Source organism: Palaemon carinicauda, chromosome 22 (assembly GCF_036898095.1).
Source record: "Palaemon carinicauda isolate YSFRI2023 chromosome 22, ASM3689809v2, whole genome shotgun sequence".
Lineage (NCBI taxonomy): Eukaryota > Metazoa > Arthropoda > Malacostraca > Decapoda > Palaemonidae > Palaemon > Palaemon carinicauda.
This window is the reverse complement of record NC_090746.1, coordinates 6,189,242-6,211,331: the sequence shown is the minus strand read 5'-3', so window position 1 is coordinate 6,211,331 and position 22,090 is coordinate 6,189,242. Positions and strand designations below refer to the sequence as shown.

At 51.1% G+C, this 22,090-nt stretch overlaps 1 protein-coding gene across 1 annotated transcript in view; it reads right to left on the bottom strand.

The window, feature by feature from the left end:
• Window positions 1–22,090, bottom strand: part of mms4 (Methyl methanesulfonate sensitivity 4) — a 249,316-nt gene that overhangs the window by 206,676 nt on the left and 20,550 nt on the right. The window contains exon 2 of the mRNA XM_068345953.1: window positions 2,991–3,074. Within this exon, the coding sequence (XP_068202054.1) occupies window positions 2,991–3,043 (53 nt within the window). The 5' untranslated portion in view covers window positions 3,044–3,074. The remainder of the gene's footprint in view (window positions 1–2,990; window positions 3,075–22,090) is intronic.

The window sequence follows — 22,090 nt, the reverse complement described above, 5'->3', positions numbered from 1 at the left end:
CATACGCGGGAATCTCTAGTTCATGGAGACCTATGAGTGGAGACTCAACACATGTATCTTCTGTCTGCAGGAGCTCAGTAAGTGGAGACCCTACGCATGGGAATTTCTTGCATGAGTATCTTGCATATGGGGACCTTGCGCATGGAGGTATAGCACGTGGGGACTTAAGATGAGAAGCTGAACTGCCTCTACCCTTCCTACAAGGTGAGCACAGGGGTGGTCATTTGCATGACGGAGTGTGTACGCATGGAGGAGACCTTGCACGTGGTTAGACGTATGACACTGATGAGACAAGTGTCAAGCACATGTCTATCCTCTGAAGATTATTTGTGTGAAGAAACTCATACCCGTCGAGAATCCTCATAAGGGGACCTTACGCATACAGGTGGGTATGAGCGTGAAGATTTAGCATAGTCTCCCTGAGCAGAGCTGTAATATATGACTCTTGTTCTCTGTGGTGGGAAGTCCATGAAGTCTTGTCTTAAGGTAAAGTGAGAGCATAACATGTGTCTGAAGCCGGAGCAGAGGAGATTGTCTTTGAGGCACACAGTGCCATCCCTGTCCAGCCTACATGAAGGGGAAACATGAGACGGCTGGACACATATACTGTTCTCTCTTCTTCACCTTTGGGAGAGGGGAGCGCATAAGAGACCTATTAGCAAAAGACAAGGTCAAAGGAGTCAGGGTGGGAGGAGAGGGAGGCCAAGGTCATTTCCTCCCGTACTCACAAGTCATACTTAAGGATTTTCCCGCCAAAGGCAATAAGGCTACAGACGGCGAGGATAAGCGATCAACTATAACTTCAGAAGAATGATTCTAGAGGGAGGGGGTCACGTCAGGCACTTCTGCCGAGGTGGCAGAGGAAAAAGGCACAGCAGCAGAACACTTGGGAGTCCCCTGGTAGCTAGGGCTTGCAGCAGCTTCTCTTTTGACGGAATATCATTGTCATGTATAAGGGGTTAGAATAAATAATCTATGGGAATTTAGACAAATGCCAAACTGCCATTAAATGGGTTAATTAAAGTCGCAGAAAGTAGGGCGGTGGATGCCAACCTATGACCTCGCCTCCACGACTCCTATGTATTGTGGAAAAATTTAAACTAAATTCTATCACAAGCCACCAGGCCTGAAGAAAGAGTTGCACCTTGTATGTTGGATGTAAACTGTTGTTATTCTTTTACTTCCCAGGTTAAAGCATGAAGGAGGTTGGAAAAGCACTAGGGGATTTGAGGTGGGGTAACCTCGATCTGGGCGACCTGGATCGCAGATGTCATTTAGTAAAAGGCTACCACCTATCTCCTGGAGGAAGCACCTGATCCCCATAGACAAGTGCCATAAAAACTCACCCTTGGAAGTATAATGAGAGGAGTTGGGCACAGAACATGGCCGTGTGTCCTTGATGCAGCTGGGCGATCAGTATGCCCAAATGGCACTCCACTAGGTTGCAATCTTAGGAGTAATTTTTTCTGTAAACATATAACATGAGACAAGGAACATATGTGACCCTCCCTCTTGCTTGACTTAGATAGAAATTAAGATTGTAATGTTAAGTTAATAAGTCAGATTTGGGACTTAAGATATATTGCTATTCTAACGATGGAAAAAGATTAACAGTAACTTTCTGTGTCCCTTACTCCTGCATATATCTATAAATTACAAGTGATTCATTGTTATCTTAAATTTTGATAATTTTACCATAAACTGTTCCAGTAATTCAAAAGTCAGCGAGAGACTTATATCATCTTAGTTATTTAATTAGAATAATTTTGAGTTCTGTTGTAGATGTACTTAAATCATTTACAGTATTCACTTTGAAGAAGAATTGTGCTCATGTTTCTGTGAAAATTAGCTTAGACAATAAATCCTCTTACAGTACTAGGTAAAAGTCGTCTAATTCACCGTCTCTCATCATTTATTATTTAATTTCCATGCAAAGTGACACCATTCAGTTCTACGGACGGCCATAAGGTACTTGGGACCAGGTCCCTTGAGGCATCATTTTTAGCGATTACCATGGAGGGCTCACTGCGAGGCAGAAGGGGGGGGAGAATACAGTAACTCTTTCGCTGGAGGAAGAAGATAATTTCAGTTTACTTCCACCTTGCCCTGAGGGTAGGTCAGAGATGTCATTCTTTTTCGGGTTCCCACCTGAGGAAGACTTAAAAGGAGTAGAAGTTCGAGTATCAGAGGGCGAACAGAGAGACCCAGTGGGCTTTTTCAATATCGAGAAAGACCCCGAAAGCAAAATATCTCGCTTAGACTTCTTCCTCCTCCTGCCATACTTTGATCACTGTGAAGGCAGCCACTCACTACACTCATCACAGGGGGATGACAGCATGGCGTCATGCTCCAAGCAAATATGGCACAAGGAATGTGGGATCCATATTGGCCTCCTGCTCATGAACTTGCCCCACTGATTGTGGCCAGGTATACTTGGGCAGGCCCACATGCCAACACATGAGATACTGTAATCAAACACAATCACAATGAAAAGTAAAAAAAAAAAATTAACCAAAAAAGCCAGTCAAGCTTTGTTAGCACCAAAAGTACGTCCATACTGCTCAGCAGCTGAAGTCAAAGTGGCTATTCAGTGTACAGGCAGGGTGAGGACCTTCCCCACCACCTGCCAGTAACTACAGATACCTCATTAAAAATTCTAACAGCCAAGATCCAGCTTCACTGAAATCATACTCTTATCAAAGGACGAGGGTTTGTATTTGTGTAAGAACAACCATACACTTTGATAGTAAAAAAATATGAATAACAAATCACATATACCTCTCCTATTATCTGCACTATTAACAAAATGAGACAAAAAAAAAAAAAATTAACACAAAGCAGCTTACCTCAGCTATAACTGTACAGTACTACATAGTTTCATAAACCAGGTCTAACTATAATTTCATAAATCCATATGATGTATTTCAGTCAAGTTTAAATTCTACAACAATTTCAAGAGTGAAGAATAAATTCAAAATCTATTAACTCACCTGTCTATTGAATTCTCATCTGATGAGCTAAGTGTGTGGAAAGTTTGAGACATCCTGCACTAAATATCAACTTCACAATTTCACCTTTAAAAATATGGAAAAATTATAACTACATTAGTCAAAGAACCATTTAAAAATTGGTAAACAGGGAAAACATGACAAATTCGTAGATAATTTGTATTTTTCCTAACTATACAAACCTTAGCTATTTACATGGGGTAATTATTTCGGCGCAGCCGATGACGAGCCATAAAGTTATAACGAGGGTTTCCTACCCCACCGCTAGTTAGCAGGGGGGGGGGGGGGGGTAGGGAGGGGTAGCTACCCCTCCCCCCTCACACACACCGGTGAATAGCTCACTTTACTTAGAGGTACGACTTATCTTGGGGGACAGGGCTGGCGGGCACATAACTGTAAATAGCTAAGGTTTGTATAGTTAGGAAAAATACAAATTATCTACGAATTTGTAATTTGTTCCGTATCTGAAATAAAAACCACGCTATTTACATGGGGTGACTTAACCCTTAGGAAGGGAGGTAAGTCCCCTGCCATACTAGCTTTGGCTTGCCCGGGGGCCCCGAACCCGAGTCTATTAAAAGAACTCAGGGGTCGAGGGGCCACTGCAACTCACAGGCAGTTGTGAGACTGCTGCGGCCTACGTAAGCTGTGTGTGAAAGTGAGCAGTGACTCGTCCTAGGAAGTTGACCTGTAATTCTTCAAATGGAAATCTAGGCTAGGACTCTCACAATACCACCTCGTCTGGGTATGGGGACATGACAGTATTACAACTTAATACTAGGAACACAAGGAAGCATGGTTTACCTGCAGAGGTTTGAGGTCAGCTGTGCAAAGGACCCAGGATGCTGTTTCTCTCCAAGGGAGGAGAGGATGAAGAAAAGAAAAGGGCCAGACAGATCTTTTCATTCACACAGACTAAAACCGGGTAACAATGCCCTCAACCTTCTGCTACCTGTCCAATAAGGAGCCTTAGGTTAGACCAGCTGTTGTGCAGCCACCACAGGGCCGATAGAGAACGTATCGAGCCTCCTGTGTGTCACGTCTTGCAGGTAGTGAGCCGTGAAGGTGGTCTGATGCTTCCACACCCCAGCTTGAAGGACCTGCGTCACTGAAAAGTTCTTCTTGAAGGCCAGGGACGTAGCCACGCCCCTGACATCGTGCGCCCAAGGGCGACGTGACGGAGGAGGGTCAGGATTCAAGGCCAGATGGATTACCTTACGAATCCAGGCTGAGATGGTATTCCTGGTGACCCTCCTCTTCGTTTCCCCAGTGCTCACGAACAAAGCTCGCACCTGGGGGCGGACTGCAGCTGTTCTTTTAAGATACAACCTCAGGCTCCTGACTGGGCACAGTAGGAGATGGTCTGGGTCATCTGTTACAGAACGGAGACTCGAAACCTGGAAAGAGTCAAACCTTGGGTCCGGCACTCCCGGGTTCTGAGTCTTAGCCACAAACTCAGGGACGAAGCTGAACGTTACCTCACCCCATCCCCTTGAATGGGCGACGTCATACGAGAGACCATGAAGTTCGTTGACTCGTTTGGCCGAGGCCAAAGCTAGCAGGAACACCGTCTTCCAGGTAAGGTGGCGATCAGAAGCCTGGCATAATGGTTCGTAGGGAGGTCTCTTAAGAGACCTGAGAACTCGAACCACGTTCCAAGGAGGAGGTCTCACTTCCGACTGAGGGCAAGTAAGTTCGTAACTCCGTATAAGAAGAGACGGTTCCAGCGAGGAGGAAATGTACATTCCTTTGAGCCTGAAGGCAAGACTTAAGGCTGAGCGATAGTCTTTCACTGCCGAGACTGAAAGGCGAATTTCTTCCCGCAGATAAACGAGGAACTCCGCTATTGCTGGTAAAGTGGCATCGAGGGGAGAGATACCCCTTCCACGGCACTAACCATAGAAAACTCGCCACTTCGCCTAGTAGACTCCAGCGGATGACTTGCGCAGGTGGCCAGACATCCTTTCCGCAACCTGTTGCGAAAATCCTCTCTCTGTGAGGAGATGCTGGATAGTCTCCAGGTGCGAAGTCGAAGCGAAGCTACGGCTTTGTGGTAGATGTTGGAGTGTGGTTGTTTGAGTAGCTCATGACGTGGAGGGAGCTCCCTCGGAATCTCCGTGAGGAGCTGCAGAAGGTCCGGGAACCACTCTGCATGATGCCATAGCGGAGCTATGAAGGTCATCGAGAGATTGACCGATGTTCTGGTCTTGTTGAGTACCCTCCTCATCAGACAGAATGGGGGAAAGGCGTACACATCGACGTTGTCCCACCGTTGTTGGAAGGCATCTTGCCAGAGAGCCTTGGGGTCCGGGACTGGGGAGCAGTACAGCGGGAGCTTGGTGTTCAGCGCCGTAGCGAACAGATCCACCGTCGGGGAACCCCACAAAGTCAGGACTTTGTTGGCTATCTGAGGATCCAAAGACCACTCGGTACTCACTATCTGCGTCGCTCTGCTCAGACTGTCGGCGAGCACATTCTTCTTGCCTGGAATGAAGCGAGCCGCTAGTGAAATTGAGTGGACTTCAGACCATCTCAGGATCTCTACTGCAAGATGGGATAGCTGTTCCAAAAAGGTACCTCCCTGCTTGTTGTTGATATAAGCCACCACCGTGGTGTTGTCGCTCATCACCACCACCGAGTGGCCCACCAGGATTTGGTGGAACTTCTGAAGAGCCAGGAATACGGCCTTCATCTCTAGCAGGTTTATGTGAAGGTACCTTACTGATTCTGACCACAGGCCTGAGGTCCTGTGGTTCAGAACGTGGGCCCCCACCCTTTGTTTGATGCGTCCAAAAACAGCATCAAATCCGGGGAAGGGACGAGAAGATCCACTCCCTTTCGTAGGTTCTTGTCTGCCACCCACCAACTGAGGTCCGCTCGTTCCGCAGATCCCATGGGGATCAGGATGTCCAGGGAGTTGAGTCCTTGACTCCACCGAGACTTGAGTCACCACTGGAGGGATCTCATTCTGAGGCGGCTGTTGGGAACGAGACGGGTCAGGGAGGAGAGGTGACCGAGGAGACGAAGTCACGATTGGGCTGGGAGTTCCTCTCGATTGAGGAAAAGTTTCGCAACCTTCCTCAGCCTTGCTATCCTTTTGTCCGATGGGAAGGCTTTGTGGAGATTGGTGTCTATGACCATGCCTAGATATACCAGTTTCTGAGAGGGCTGCAGAGAAGACTTCTCGAGATTTACCACGATCCCCAGATCTTGGCAAACTTTGAGGAGCCTGTCTCGGTGGCGAAGAAGGGTCGCCTCCGAGTCTGCCAGGATCAGCCAGTCGTCCAGATAACGAAGGAGACGGATGCCGTTCCTGTGAGCCCATGAAGAGATGATGGTGAAGACTCTGGTGAACACCTGAGGAGCTGTGGAGAGACCAAAACACAGCACTTTGAACTGGTAGATCTTGTTGTCTAGGCAAAATCTCAGGTACTTCCTTGAAGACGGATGGATTGGGATCTGGAAGTACGCGTCCTTCAGGTCCAGTGTGCACATGAAGTCTCGCGGTCTCACTGCGAGCCTAACCGTGTCTGCCGTCTACATGCTGAACGGGGTCTGCTTGACAAACCCGTTCAGGTTCGAGAGGTCGATGACTGGTCTCCAGCCTCCAGACGCCTTTCTCACAAGAAAGAGTCGACTGTAGAAGCCTGGGGACCCGTCTACAACCTCCTGGAGAGCATCCTTCTCCAACATGGTCTGGACTTCGGCCCGGAGGGCCTGCCCTTTCGCCGATCCCATGGCAAAAGAGCTCAATGACACTGGGTTCGCTGTCAGGGGAGGTAGAGAGGCTGTGAACGGGACGCGATACCCTAGAGAGATCACGGAGATCGTCCAGGCATCCGCCCCGAGTTGCTGCCACCTTGTCGCGCAACTCTGAAGGCATCCCCCCACTGGTGGACATGCAGGGGGATTGCCAACCCTAGCGCTTCCGGCCTCGGCTGGTACCTCTAGGGTTTTTGCCTCCCCTGGAGGACTTCTTGCCCCTCCTGCTCTTGGCAGGAAAGGGCTTAGACACCTTGGGCTTTGCTGCGGTGGTCTTCTTCTTTGTGTCCTTAGCAGGACGGGGCTGCTGGGCTGCTGGAGGCTTATAGGGCCTCGATGTCAGGGCCCTATGGATGAGGGAATCCTGGTTGGATTTCCTCCACCTCTCGGCAGTGAGCTCCACGTCCTTAGGCTCAAACAGGCTCTTACCGAGAACAGAAGAGTGTCTGAGCCTGCTAGACTCCGCACTGGGTACCTTATGGTGGAACCTCTCGGCCACAGCGTCCCGGCGCTTGAGGATCGTGTTGTCCCACAAGCACGAGAATTGGTGAGACAGAAACTCAATGGTCCGTGCGCCCGAGAGAAGAAAGGTTTCCAGTGCTTTCCTGGTGCTTTCTTTGGAGAGGTCCTCGGACCGCACCAGGATGCCCACAGACCCCAGCCAGATGTCGAGCCATGAAGTCGCCAGCATAACGCACTTGATGACCTTCTCCTGGCTCAGGATCTCAATGGCAGAGGACACGTGCCGGTTGGAGAGTCTTTCAAGAGGGACTCCCTCTGTGAGTTCTTCCACGGAGTGATGCAAGGGAAGACTCAGAGAAGACTCCTCGAGGATCTCAAAGTACCTCCTCTGATGGACTCGAGGAGGAGGGAGGAGCTTATTACCGGCACTCGATCTGCTGGAGGATGCAAGCTCAGCGAGCTGGCCCTCGACCTTGTCCATGGCACTCTTCATCCCTTGGGACCAGGGCATAGCTGCACTGGCCCTAGAGGGTTTCTGAGTGCCGTAGACGCGGTCCAGGACCGTGTCCTTCCCTTCACGAGGAGGGACCTCAGGGTCTGGGATCCCGTTAAGGTTCCTCATGAGGGTCAGGACTTGCCAGAACGCATGTTCTGACTCCTGGTGCTCTCCTCCTGAAGGACTTGCAGCGAATTCTCCCGTTCCCAGAGGCTCTTCCTGGGGGGACACGTGGACATCCTGGTTTGCGGACTGTGGCCAGAGGTAGCACCCGAACTGCCTAGTGTCCGAATGCCGACCACAACAAATATACAATGGTGTAATACCCAAAAAAAACTTAAGTAACAGGTCAAGAGAACGGAGCTCTGGGCACCACCCCTTGATTTATACTGGGCAAGGGGACCCAGCTTGAATCTTGGTTTTTATCATACCTTTCATTGGGCTAGCTGGATTATAAATAAAGGTATAAGAACATTAGGTGAAAGGGATCATTATAAGTTACTTGAAAGATTAAAAAAACAGTGGCTGAGTAGGGGAACTCAGTGGTTTAAGGAACTGGAATGAGATGCTGTATTATAAAAAACAAGAAAAAAATATTTATTTAACCAAAACTGTTAGGATTACAATTACATTGACCCATCAATCCAAATAGAAAATTAAAGGCAAAATTAGCATCCCTTTACATCAAGCTTCAGCCACAGGATAACCAGATAAACAAATTTTGAAAAAGAATAAAATAATTATTCACATACTGGTCACTCACGTTTACTAAGCCATCTCAAACCTACCACCCATAAGAAATATATAAATCTGTGAGACTACTGAACTACAATACTTTCCCCTGAATCACTACTGTCCTTTCAATATCCAGTTCACCACTAAACTGCAAAGTCACTTAAAATTATCATACTCTAAATGGTAAGGCCGCATACGATGCCGTGCAGGTTTTTGCAGGCCCACAATAACAATGTCTCAAAAATTTTGTCAACAACACGAGCAATCGCCAATGGCCTTATAATACATTGGTTGTGGTGATATTCATTCAAACACATGATGGTACTTACAGTTCACAGGCAGTGAAAAATGAATACAGAGCAGACACACCCACCACTACACACTGGTAACAGGCCATCAACCACATTCATAATTGTTATGAGCAGTACTAGACAGATACTCTGTTCCTATATACTGTACATACAGTGGTCTCGAGTAAATTTCCCTTACAATTGGGAACTTCTGTCAACATAAATGTCTGCCGTATCTGTTCTTTTTTCTTTTCTTGATGAAGGAACCTATTCTTGTAAAGTACAGTACTTCTATTTACTCAAACTCTGGTTACACAATCAAACCCTACAGAGAGTAGGGTGTGCTGCAAAAACAAATGTTGTTAAGACAGTTGGTAGGACCAAATAAAAATATATACATACCCCTTAAACATATACAGTATGCTTGCAAAACATTTAAACCTATTTAAGAAAAATTGAAATCTTTACAGTGAATAAAATGTTATAGTACTGTACTGGGACAGAATATCAGACATTATGACAAAAGGGAATTGATAATGAGTTACTTTAAAACATATATAACCCAAGCTTGTTATATGTGGAAATGGTTTGTATTTTTCCCAACTATTATTAATTTTTTCCACAACGGCTCTAGACGGTTCCTGCCTGATCCTAGCTGACAATTCGGGAATCGTCTTAGAGTCCTTAGGCTCCCTCCTGGGCGGGATATAGGACTCGAGAAGCGAAGGAGGCAGGTCCTTCTCCACCTCTGGACGAGGAGACCTCTCGGGAAGAGGAGGAACCTCCCCCATTGGTGCGATGGGGGAGTATTCCTGCTTGTCCGACTCTCCTGAGGAGGGATAATCCTCCTCCGCAGGGGAGGGCGAGAAGGTCTGAGAGGGAGTAGGAGCCTTGCGTAGGGATCTGCGCGGGGACAGAATAGGCCTTGGAGGAGGATCAACGGGAGAGACTCCTCTCTTCCTCTTCAGGGGGGAGGAAGCTGCTGTTGGTTCGTGACCCGAATCAGAGAGGGCTGGCTTAATCGGCTGCACAAGATCTTTGAGTAGGGTGCCGAACCAGGGCTGCTGTCTGACAGCTGCGCTGTCAGACACTCCCTCTGGAGGGAGGAGTCAACAAACGAGGGTTCGCCTGCAAGGCTGAAAGAGAAGAATCCCTGGACCTATCTGGGGAGCGCTCCCCCTCTGGCGAGCGCGCTGGTCTGCGCTTGCAGGGAGGGGAGCGCGACAAGGAAGAGTCCGCCTGGCGGCGATCGCGCTGGGGCTCGTGCAACGGGCCCTGATCAGGGTCGCGCGTGGATGGGTAGCGCGATACTGAAAGCTCGCGCGTGCGCGCACCCATGTGAGCGGGCGCGAGGGCGCGATGGAGCGCAGGTAGGTGTTCAGGAGCGATGGCGCGCAGGCGACGGCGCGAGGGCCACAGCAGCTGGAGCGGGAACATGGCCGCGAGAGTGCGTAGGCGATGGCGCAGGCGTGCGGCGATCAGGAGCTGGAGCAGGAGGAGGCCGAACGAGCGGGCGCGCAGCGACCTGGCACGGCCTCGAGGGGCGTGAGATATCGGGGTCGCCTGAGCGCGAGTCCGGAAGAACCGGCTGAGGGCGCAGTAGCGCTGGAGCAGGTCTGGGGGCGCGGGGGTTGGCGCTGGTCCGGTAAGACCGGCACACTCGCCTGTGGGTGCGCTGGTCGCGTTGGCGATCGTGGTCGCACCGGAGTGCGAGGCTGAGGAGGCCGCGCGGGGCCAGCCGCGTGAGGGCGCTCCGGAGTTCGTTGGGCAACCTTAGTTGTCTTAAATACAGGAACGGGGCGTGTAACAGGAACAGGGCGCGATACTGGAGCGTCGTGCGCGATCATATCGGTAGCAAGCTCTTGTGGTTTAGAGGGAGAGCCCAGAGGCAGCCGTGAGCGCCCGTGCGCTAACTTGGGAGCCTCTTGGGCAACGCACTGAGCTGTAGCGACGCGTGGTCGCGTTGGTGAGCGCGTGGGCGCTGGTGCAGGAACTATGGATCTAAAGTAACGAGCGGGCGCGTAGGTGTGCGCGTGTGCGCTGAAACTGGAACCGCGCGCGGGTGCGTGTCGCGCTTTTCCCCCGAGGGGCGCGACGAGTCCGCAGGAACCTGAGGGCGCCTGTGCGCCAACTCAGGAACCTCCTGGACCGCGCGCGATGAAACAGGAGCTGGGGGGCGCCGAGGCGCTGGAGGGCGCGTGGGCGCGTGGGCGCAGGTGGCCGCTGGGGCACCGGTGGACGCATAGGCACTGTATCAGGAACTGGGCGCGTGTGCGCAGGTGAGCGCGGTGGCGCTATATCAGGAGCAGGGCGCGTATGCGCAGTTGGGCGCTTGCGCGCTACTTCAGGAACTGCTGGAGGGTGACGGGGCGCCGAAGGGCGTGGGCGCGAAGGGGGACCCTGGTGTGTGGCAGGAACAGAGGCACGAACGCCTAAGGGTGAGCGCCGAGGCGCTATGTCAGGATCAGCAGGAACAACAGCAGGCGGGCGCACAGGCGGTGCCTGGCACTTAGGGGTGAGAGGCGCAGTTTCGCGCTCAAGTCCTTGCAGCCCCGAAGGGCCTGGAGACTGCACAGGGGCAGTATCAGGTGGCGCGTAAAGCGCATCAGGATCTTTAGACGTAGATGGTCTGGGCGACAAGTCACAAAGTCTCGAAGGACGACCATCCTCCGAAGGGGATCGCGAACGATCCTCGGAGAGGTCTAGTTTGGTAGCTGGCAGGACAGGAGAACGGCGAGTCGTCTCCTCCGCAGAGGACTGTGGTGACGACGAGCCGAAGAGGCGCCTACTAACCCCTTTGAAGGGGGATGGAAGGCCTCTACGGCGAAGGGGAGGACGAGCCTTCCGCCTTATACGCCCACGAGGGGCCGTGGGATCAGCAGGCTGACCATCAATGGGCCTCCGAAGAGGAGTCTCTATAAGTGAACTCCCCCGAGTGGGAGTATCACCGGCAGGAGAGACCGTGGGACTAAGCTCCTCCCTCGAAGGATGTTCAGAGGGGGAGTCAGAGTCTTCCGCTACCGCAGCCACAGGAACGGGCGTTTGGCCAGACCCACGGGATGTTTCCGACACAACAACGTCAACCACAGACAGAGGATCTATGTCCGCTGAAGTTGACGATTGTTCGGCGGCCGCACCCCGTTACATCATGTCAAACAGAGCTTCCTTGGAGGGCGAACCCTGCAGCCCCAAGGAAGCCCAAAGCTGAAACAGATCATCATTAGATACAACTACCTCCTCCGAGGGGGAAGGGTCAGCCGCCTCGCTATGGGAGGCAACGACCTCTCCCTCACCCCGGGATCGGTTACAGTAATAACATTAACAACATTACGGTCTACGCTACCACTCGCCGTCCTCTCGGAAGAGGGCGCTTTGAGCGGGAGCTACGGAGGAGGAAAGGGCGGCGGAAGACGAAGACCTGGGATTTTCTCTCTTCCGAGAAGCCTCCGAAGGAGAAAGATCCCTTTTAGCCTTCTTCTTACGTCGCCGGGCAAACCTCTCCCACTGGGAGGTAGACCACTCCCTACACTCAATACACACGTTAGACCTATCACACCGTTGGCCCCTACACTGAGGGCATAAGGAGTGAGGATCCGTGTCCAAGGCCGACATAAGGGTCCCACAAGGGCGGCCGGCAATTCCAGGGCATGTACGCATGACGAGTAATACTGTAGAAGCCAACTTCACACACACACTGAAAAGAAAAACCAAACAAGATTATGGCAGTTAACAAAGAGGAGAGCGCTGACAGGTCTGTCGTCTCTCCGAGCCAAAAGTAAAGTGAGCTATTTGCCGGTGTGTGAGGGGGGAGGGGTAACTAGCTACCCCCCCCCCCCCCGCTAACTAGCGGTGGGGTAGGAAACCCTTGTTAAAACTTTATGGCTCGTCATCGGCTGTGCCGAAGTAATTACCCCATGTAAATAGCGTGGTTTGTATTTCAGTTACGGAACCAATATCAATGAGATACAGCATATTGTAGACTATATTTAACAGGATTATATTACCACATACCAGACATATGTCAAAATAATGTACTGCATTCAAGTTGGAAGTTTGAATAGACAATAAAGATAGCTATGGTGTACTTACATAATTATAGTATGCTATCAACTATGAATTTTACCCATTTGCTGATATAAACAAATACTTAATCTCTCTTTTTTTCATAGCTTTCAATCCTGTTCGAGGTGTGTCGACCATATTGAAAAGACAGCTGAATGACAAAAAATGCCAAAAATTTTAATTCGATTTGAGTATTATCCATTTTTTTTATCTAGAAGTTTTGATGAATTAGTAAACAACTGTCCAACAAATATTGCCAAATTTGTTCAAAGTATTAACTTCTTCATTAGGGTTATTGTAATAATATGCAAATCTATTAATAGTAACATACCATTCTTCTATAGAGGTGAATTATTTAACTAGTACAGAATGAGTAACTGATAAATATTAACACTACTATAATACCACATATACAAAGATACATGCATTGTATTCTTATCCTCTTGATGTTCTTCTTGCCAAATCACTTTCTTAAATGTAACTTTTTAGGCAAAAAAAAATAATTCCTCAATAAAAGAATCTTTCTAATTTCTAATTTTTCCTTAGTACTAGGACATAGGAAAAAATGCAGGAATATGACCTAACCTAAGGTTCCCCACCTAACTGCATTGGCTAGTTCAGTGGTAACATGTTCGCCTAGCATTCGCATAGCAAGCAGATCAATCCCAGGCCAGTACTGTGAGTTTAAACTGTTTACTGGGGAGGCCACTGCCGTGGATGGGCACCACAGTGAGGGTTGTGCTTGCCCGGCTGACATTCTGGTGAGCATCTGTTCTGATGAAACTGGAACTGAAACCAGACACCTTTACCTATTACTTTTAACCAAACTAAATTGCAGTGTCCCACCTGCTAACCCCCTGGGATGCCATTTCCTTACCTTAACCTTAGTGTCTTAACTTATCATTAGGTGTGAATCCAAGCTTATCCACTACAGTCTAATCATCTAAGTTGTTGTAGCGGAAGTAATTAATTTAAGATCTATTTTCCACGGCTCAAAATTTGTTTGAAAAAAAGTGCATTGAAGTCAAGAACAGTTGGAACGGAAGCACAATTTCCTGGTCTTTGAAATATAGAAATATGACAAATTCGGAGATAATTTGTATTTTTCCTAATCATACAAACCTTAGCTATTTACATCGAGTTTACCTTTTAGCGTAGCTGAAATGGCGAGCCATTAGAATTTAACGAGGGTGTATTACCCCAGCGCTAGTTAGCAGGGGGGTAGGGGGGTAGGGGAGTGGTAGCTAGCTACCCCTCCCCCCCTCACACACCGGTGAATTGCTTCACTTTCACTTAAGAGGTAGGACTTGTCTTGGGGGACAGGGCTGGCGGGCAAATATATGTAAATAGCTAAGGTTTGTATGGTTAGGAAAAATACAAATTATCTCCGAATTTGTCATTTGTTCCATAACCGAAATACAAACCACGCTATTTACATTGGGTGACTTACCCCTTAGGAAGGGTGGAGAGTCCCCAGCCATACTGGCTTTGGCTTTACCCGGGAACTCAGAATCTGAGTGAGTCGCACTCGAGAAAAGGAGTCCCTGCACCTCACAAGTTCCTTGCTCCGCAAGAAACCGTGTGGCCTACATAAGCTTGTGTGTGAAGGAGGGAAGTGTGACCCGTCCTAGGCAGTTGACCTGGAGTTCCAGAAGGAACTCTGGGTTAGGATGTTCCCAATACCACCTCATAAGGGGATGGGGGACGTGACAGTATTGACTCAATACTCGGAACACAAGGAAGCATGGTTTACCTGCAGAGGTTTGAGGTGAGCTATGCAGAGACCAGGATGCTGCTTCCCAGTAGAGGGGATGATGAAGAAAGAAGTAAGGGCCAGACATACTTCTTTCGTTCATGCAGACTAAAACCTGATAACAATGCCCTCAACCTTCTGCTACCTGTCCAAAAATGAGCCTGAGGTTAGACCAGCTGTTGTGTAGCCACCACAGAGCGATAGAAACGTATCGATACTCCTGTGGGTCATGTCCTGCAGGAAGCGGGCTGCGAAGGTCATTAGACGCTTCCAGACTCCAGCTTGTAGCACCTGCGTCACAGAGTAGTATTACTCGAAGGCGAGGGACGTTGCGACGTATCCGACATCGTGCTGTAGGGCGACGTGACGGGGGAGGGTCTGGATTCAGGTCGAGATGAATGTCCTTGAGTCCGAGCTGAAGAGGTATACTGGTGACTCTCCCCCGTGTCCTTCTTGTGCTCCCAACCCGGCTGCACGTGAGGACAAACTGCAGCTATTCCCAAAGATAACCCCTCGATTCCTTTACTGGCAAGAAGGAGAAGGTTTTGGGTCATCTGATACAGAATGGTGACTCGAAATCTTGAAGGAATTGGACCGAAGGGCCGGGACCCCAAGATTCTGAGTCTAGCCAACAACTCAGGAGCGAACCTGAATGTTGCCTTCCCCCATTCCTTAGAAAGGGCGGAGTCGTACGAGACCAAGAAGATTGCCTACACAATGGCCGCGGCCAGAGTGAGCAGGAGCCCCAAGACGGAATACGATCAGAGGCCTGACATAAAGGGTCTTGAGAAGATCTCTTAAGGGACTAAAAAGTCCGAACCATGCTCCATATTGGAGGTCTCACTCCGACTGGGGCAGGGACGTTCGCAGCTTCGCATGAGCAAGGAAAGGTCTAGCGGGAAGGAAAAAGTTTATTCCTTTCAGCCTGAAGGTCAGGGAAAGGCTGAGCGATAGGCTTCACTGCCGAGAGCGGAAAGGAGTTTCCTCCCGCCGAAAAGCAATAAGTTCGTTATTGCTGGAGAAGAGGCCTCAAGGGAAGATGTATATCTCCAACGACACCAACCACAGAAGACTATCCACTTCGCCTGGTAGACCCCTGCGGATGACCATCGCAGATGACGCGACCTCCGCCCCACGACTGTAGAGGGTTGTCTCTTCTTGAGGAGGAGGCGTAGTGTCGCCAGGCGTGAAGCCGAAGCGATGCCCCGGCTCGTGAAAGATGTTGCAGTGTGGTTGTTTGAGTAGCCTGTGCCGTGGGAGAAGCTCTCCCGGGAGTCCCGTCAGGGGAAGCAGAGGGTCCGGAAACCGTTCTGCGTATAGTCCCAGTGGAGCTCTCAGGGCCATTGAAAGGTTGACAGACAACCTGGTCTTGTTGAGACCCATTCTCAACAGACAACAAAGGAGGGAAGACGCAGGCGTCGATGTTGTCCCACCATCACCGGAATGCATCTTGCCAAAGAGTCTTGGGGTCTGAGACTGGGGGGAAGAACAGCGGAAGCTTGAGGTTCCAAGCTGTCGCGATCAGGTCCCCCAGGCCAGGACTTGCTGGTTACTAAAGGCCAAAGACCCCCAGGTACACTCTATCTACGAGGCTCTGCTCAGATAGTCGGAGAGAACATTCCTCTGCCCGGAATGAGCGAGCCGATAGTGGTATTGAGAGGATCTCAAATCATCTCAGTATCTCTACTGCAAGATGTGAAGGTATGAAGATGCGTCCCTTGCTGGTTGGAACACGCCAGTACCATGAAGTCGTCGCGCACGGAGCGACTCGGCAGAAGCTGTAGGATCTGTAGAGGGGCCAGACTACGGCCCCTAAGCCTGCCTGAATGATGGAGAGGTATCCTTCAGGTCCTGACCATAGGCCTGAACCGGAATATCCCCCCCCCCCCCTTTTCTTTGACGAGTCCGAGAACAGCATAAAAACTGTGGGGAAAGGACGAGAATATCTACTCCCATCAAGAGGTTCCAAAGGTCAACACCCATTGCAGGTCTAAACGTTCCGCTGGTCCCATAGGGGCCAGAAAGTCCGGTTAATCGTTGCTTTGAAACCACCGGAACTTGGGCCGCCCCACAGGGAACTTATCCTGAGGCGACCGTTCGGGACTTTAGACGGGTCAATGAGGAAAAGAGACCTAGTAAACGTTCCAAGGTAGGGCTGAAAGCTCTGCTTGACTGAGAACAGGTACTGCGACTCTCCCTTAGCCTTGCCACAGTCAACTGAAGGGAAGGCTCGGAGGAGGCGGCAACAGAATCTGGCGTCCCCAGGCGGTCACCCATCCAAGTACCGACCAGACCCGACGTTGCTTAACCTCGCTGGACGGACGAGAGGCGGGGTCTCCAACGTGATAAGGCCGTTGACTCAATATCATGGCTAGATACTCCAGATGTTGAGGCAGAAGTAGAGAAGGCTCCTAGCAAATTACCACGATCCCTCACTCATGGTAAGGATCCGGAAGCTTGTCCCGGCGTTGAAGAAGGTCGAGCCTACCGGAGTTGACCAGACCTCCAAAAGGCGAAGGAGGCGGAAGCCTGCTCCTGAGCGGCCATGAGGAAAGCAGGGAGAGTTCTCTGGGGAAAGACCTGCGATGCCACGGCGGGATCACCACACAGCATCTTAAGCAGGAACACCTGTAGTCTAGGCTGAATTCCAAGAGCTTCCTGGAAGATGGATGGAATGGAAACTGAAAGTACCCGTCCTTCCGATCCAGGGCCTGAGGAGTCCTGTCGCCTTGTTACCAGTCTGATTGATTCTGCTGTTCCACGCTGGGCGAAGTTTGTTCGACAAACTTGATCAGAGCTGAGAGGTCGACTACGGAATTCCCGTCTCAGGTGCTTTCCTACGAGAAAGGATCGACTGAAGAAACCGGGGGTGAAGCCGTCGATGATCCTATGGAGGACCTTCTCCTAAGGCATGGATCATTCTGCCCAAACGGGCAAAACTCTTGCCGACCCCATGGCATAGAGGTTCAGTGACACTGAATTCGCAGACAGAGACGGCAGGCGAGATATCCTTGGCTGATCACAGAGATCGTGCAGGAATCGGCATCAGGAAGCTGTTATCCAGATGAGTAACCCTAGGCATCCTCCAGCATGAGACCTGCAAGGGGGGGTTACTAATCCTAGAGTTCGTGAACTCTGCCGCTCCCTCTAGGATTATGCCCCCCCCGGGAGAGCCTCCCGTGCTACCTGTTCCTGACAGGAGGGGACTGCTATTGGACACCTTGTCTTAGTTGCCGTAGCCGGTCCAATAACTTAGGCCGACAAGGCTGAAAGAAAGAGGTGCTGGAGGCCTGCAGGGTCTGGAAGAAAGCGCCTTGGAGGAGTGAAAACGGAAGTTGACTTCCTCCGCACAACCGCTGTCTATGTCTCTGTCCTTGGGCACAAACAAGCTCTTCCCAAGGATGGAAGGGTGTCTGAGTTTGTCGACATCCACGGATGAGACACCCGAGAGGAAGCCCTTGGTCATTGCGTCCAGATGGTCCAACATCGAGCTTGCCTGCAAGTTCGAAACTTGGCTACGAAACGCCAAGGTGCTTGAGCCCGAGAGGAGGAAAGTACCCATGATCTTCCTGGAGCTTCCTTGTACAAAACCTCAGGTCGCAACCGAGGAGGGAAAGGACCTGGTGAGCCCCTTTCACGAGATGGAGAAGAGGAAGGGGTAAACCAGTCACCCCTTGGCCCACGGAGAAATCTCGAACGGAAAGCTCCCTGGCAAAACCCTTCCAGGGAATGACGGGGAAGGGCTAACCCAGGTTCTGGAAAGAAGAATGTTGCTCAGACCTCCCTGAAGATTCTTCCTGCTCTTGCATGTGCCATGCTCTGCGTTTACGGGGTGAGGCCGTGTTCTGGAAATACGCTCCAGAAGACTCGCCAGGCTGGCCATGCTGCGAAACCCCAACGGGAATCGCGGTCGCAATCGCCCTGGCGCTCGCGCGATGGTAAATCAATGGTTTGCGCGTGGCCGAACGCGGAAGCGCCCATGCGCGGGCACGCAGGAACGCAAATAAAAGTGCGCGAAGGAGTGCAGAAGGAGGGCGAGCGTGGTCGGAAGGGTGAGAGCTGGTGGTCAGCGAGCGATGACCCGTAGACGAGCCATGGATACTGCAGGAATCAAGCCGACGTTCGCGCGACGGAACAGCGTCCGTCCGCGCGACGGAACCCCGTCCGTCCGCGCGACGGAACCCCGTCCGTCCGCGCGACGGAACCCCGTCCGTCCGCGCGACGGAACCCCGTCCGTCCGCGCGACGGAACCCCGTCCGTCCGCGCGACGGAACCCCGTCCGTCCGCGCGACGGAACCCCGTCCGTCCGCGCGACGGAACCCCGTCCGTCCGCGCGACGGAACCCCGTCCGTCCGCGCGACGGAACCCCGTCCGTCCGCGCGACGGAACCCCGTCCGTCCGCGCGACGGAACGCCGTCCGTCCGCGCGACGGAACGCCGTCCGTCCGCGCGACGGAACTCCGTCCGTCCGCGCGATGGCGTTGGTTCGCGCGCGGGCGAACATTGGAGAGCATGTGCGCGGTCGGGCATGAGCGTAGGCTCGCGGGCACGTGGGCGTGCGGTCGCGCGGGTGTGGACGCGCGGGCACGTGGGCGCGTGAGTGGGCGCGCGGGTGAGCGCAGGCGGTCGGGAGACCGATGGCACGTAGGCGGGCGATGGCGCGTTGACGAGCGATGGCGTGTCGGCAAGCGATGGCGCGTCGGCAAGCGATGGCGCGTCGGCAAGCGATGGCACGTCGGCAAGCGACGGCGCGTTGGCGAGCGGTGGTGCGGTAACAAAACGCTAGCGCGCAGTCGAAGAATCGCGCGGGCGCGTAGGCTATCGCTAACGCGAGAGATTAGTGATGGTTAGCGCGCATCGCGCTAACAGAAGGCGCGCAGGTGCATCAGGAAGGTGAGCGCTGAAGCAAGCTGTTAATCAGGCGATCCTAGACGGTCAGAAAAAACCGTTGGCGCCCATTGGTGCGTGGCAGAAAAGGGCGCGCAGATGTGCGATTGAAGAAAGCTGGCGCACAGAAGGACAGAAGTAAAGGTGAGTGCTGGCGAGCAGGAGGAAGATCTACGGCAAGACTCAGCTACCGGAGATCGTAGTCCACAGCAGGCGAGCGCTAGATCGCTACTGATAGTGTCCAGGGGAACTGACACGCGTGGCAGATCGATGGCGATCGTTGACGCGTAGGAGATCGCTGACGAGCAGGCGAACGTTGACGCGTCTGTGGTCGCTGGCGAGCAGAAGGCCACGCGTGGAACCCTGTGCGTAGAAGAAGAGTCCTTGTCCAAGACCTGAACCGAAGTTCTAGATCGCGAGGGCGAACGTGGGCGCACAGGGCGCGTAACAGGAACCAACAGGAACAGCAGAGATGATCATCAGGAGAGCGCTGACGAACAGGAGAGCGCTGGCGAACAGGAGAGCACTAGCGATCAGAAAAGCGCTGATGAGCAGGAGAGCGCCTGTACGCTAACACTGAGCAGGAGAGAAAACAGCAGAAGGGCCCGCATGGGAAACCTGACACGCAAGGGAAGAACCCCGTGAGAGGCAACCCTTTGCCCCGAAGGGATCGTTGTCCGTCGGGAGACTGATGTCCGTCGGAAGACCGTTGTCTGTCCGTCGGGAGACTGATGTCCGTCGGAGGACCGTTGTCTGTCCGTCGGGAGACTGATGTCCGCCGGGAAGGCCGTTGCCCGTCGGAAGAAGAGGTCAGACTGCTGTCCATCTGCACCAGGGGCGGAAGATCAAGAAGAAGGAGTTGTAGGCTGCATACAGAGATTCAAAAAGGCGCCTCTTAGCACCCTTATAGGGAGATGGGAGGCCCTTACGACGTAGCGGACGGTGAGCCTTACGGCGAAGGCGGCCAACAGCAACAACAGCAGAAGAGTCCTCCGAAGAGGAGTCTCTATGAATGTACTCTCTCACGAACGAAAGAGAAACACTTCGTAGAAGAGACGGGTCAGCCAGTGACCTAAAAGGAGCAAGTTGCCCAGCCCCTTGAGCGTAACTGCAGGTGCGACCGCTCAGCACCAAGAGCATAGTCGCACGAAAAAAAGGCAAGAGAAGAACCCCCCTAAAGGGAAAAACTCAAGCCTGGACAGGAAAAACTTCCCTCGGAAGGAAAGTTACCCACCCAAGGAGGCGAGCCTCCTGAGTGTTCTAAAATGAACTGGGGAGCTGTCAATCGTCACGGGAGTACTTCCAGGAGAAGGAGACACGCCCCTGATGAAGATCTATAAGGGAGGCAGCAACAGCCGAATCCCCAGGCCTCAACAAGACAGCTCACTCCGTTGTCACATTACAGAAACGAACTAGATCGGTAACTGTAAAAAAATAAAAAAAAAATCATTAGTTAACATTCATTACCACGGGAAGGCTCCGAAGAGGAATCCCGAAAAAAAGGAACACAAGAATTACACAACAGGCACGTGCCCCCACAACCACTTACACTCTCAGAAGGAGAGCTGTAACCAACACAGAATTATAACAATTATAATTATGTAACTATGTAATTATGTAATTTAAAAATGAATGAACACTAAAGAAAGAACGAAAACCGCGAAAGGAATCGTTCTACAAAGCAGAAAAATCAACAAATATGATATTTTGATTATAAAATAAATTTTTGAATATACTTACCCGGTGAATATATAATAGCTGACGTCTCCGACGGCTCGACAGATTCCAAAAACTCGCGAGCGATCGCCATGAAGGTTGCGGGTGTGCCCACCAGCGCCGACTATCGGCCAGATACCGCATATACTTGTAAACAGCTCCAGTTCTTCTCATTCCGCTGGGTCTCTATCGGGCAGGAAGGGAGGGCCTTTAATTTATATATTCACCGGGTAAGTATATTCAAAAATTTATTTTATAATCAAAATATCATTTTTAAATATTAAACTTAGCCGGTGAATATATAATAGCTGATTCACACCCATGGTGGTGGGTAGAGACCAGTATTAATACAATAAAGGCGTATATGCTTAGAGTTTTTGACAGTTATATCATAACCAAACCCAAATAAATATAGGTACCTGGTAAGGAAGCTGACTCTGACGATTACTCTGCCTTGTTAGTCCGCTTTCCTCACGAAGCCCAGCCATCCTCTCAGGATGCTGAAAGACTCCCAGGAGCTGTTATATCCAGGGCGACAACCCATACAACAGGACCTCATCAAAACCCTTAATCTGGGCGCTCTCAAGAAATGACATTTGACCACCCGCCAAATCAAAAAGGATGCGAAAGGCTTCTTAGCCTTCCGTACAACCCAAAACAAGATTAAAAACATTTCAAGAGAAGATTAAAAGGATATTGGAATTAAGGGAATGTAGTGGTAGAACCCTCACCCACTACTGCACTCGCTGCAACGAATGGACCCAGTGTGTAGCAGTCCTCATAAAGAGTCTGGACGTCTTTTAAGTAAAATGAAGCGAACACCGACTTGCTCCTCCAAAAGGTCGCGTCCATAATACTTCGCAGAGATCTGTTTTGCTTAAAAGCCACGGAAGTTGCTATCGCTCTTACTTCGTGGGTCT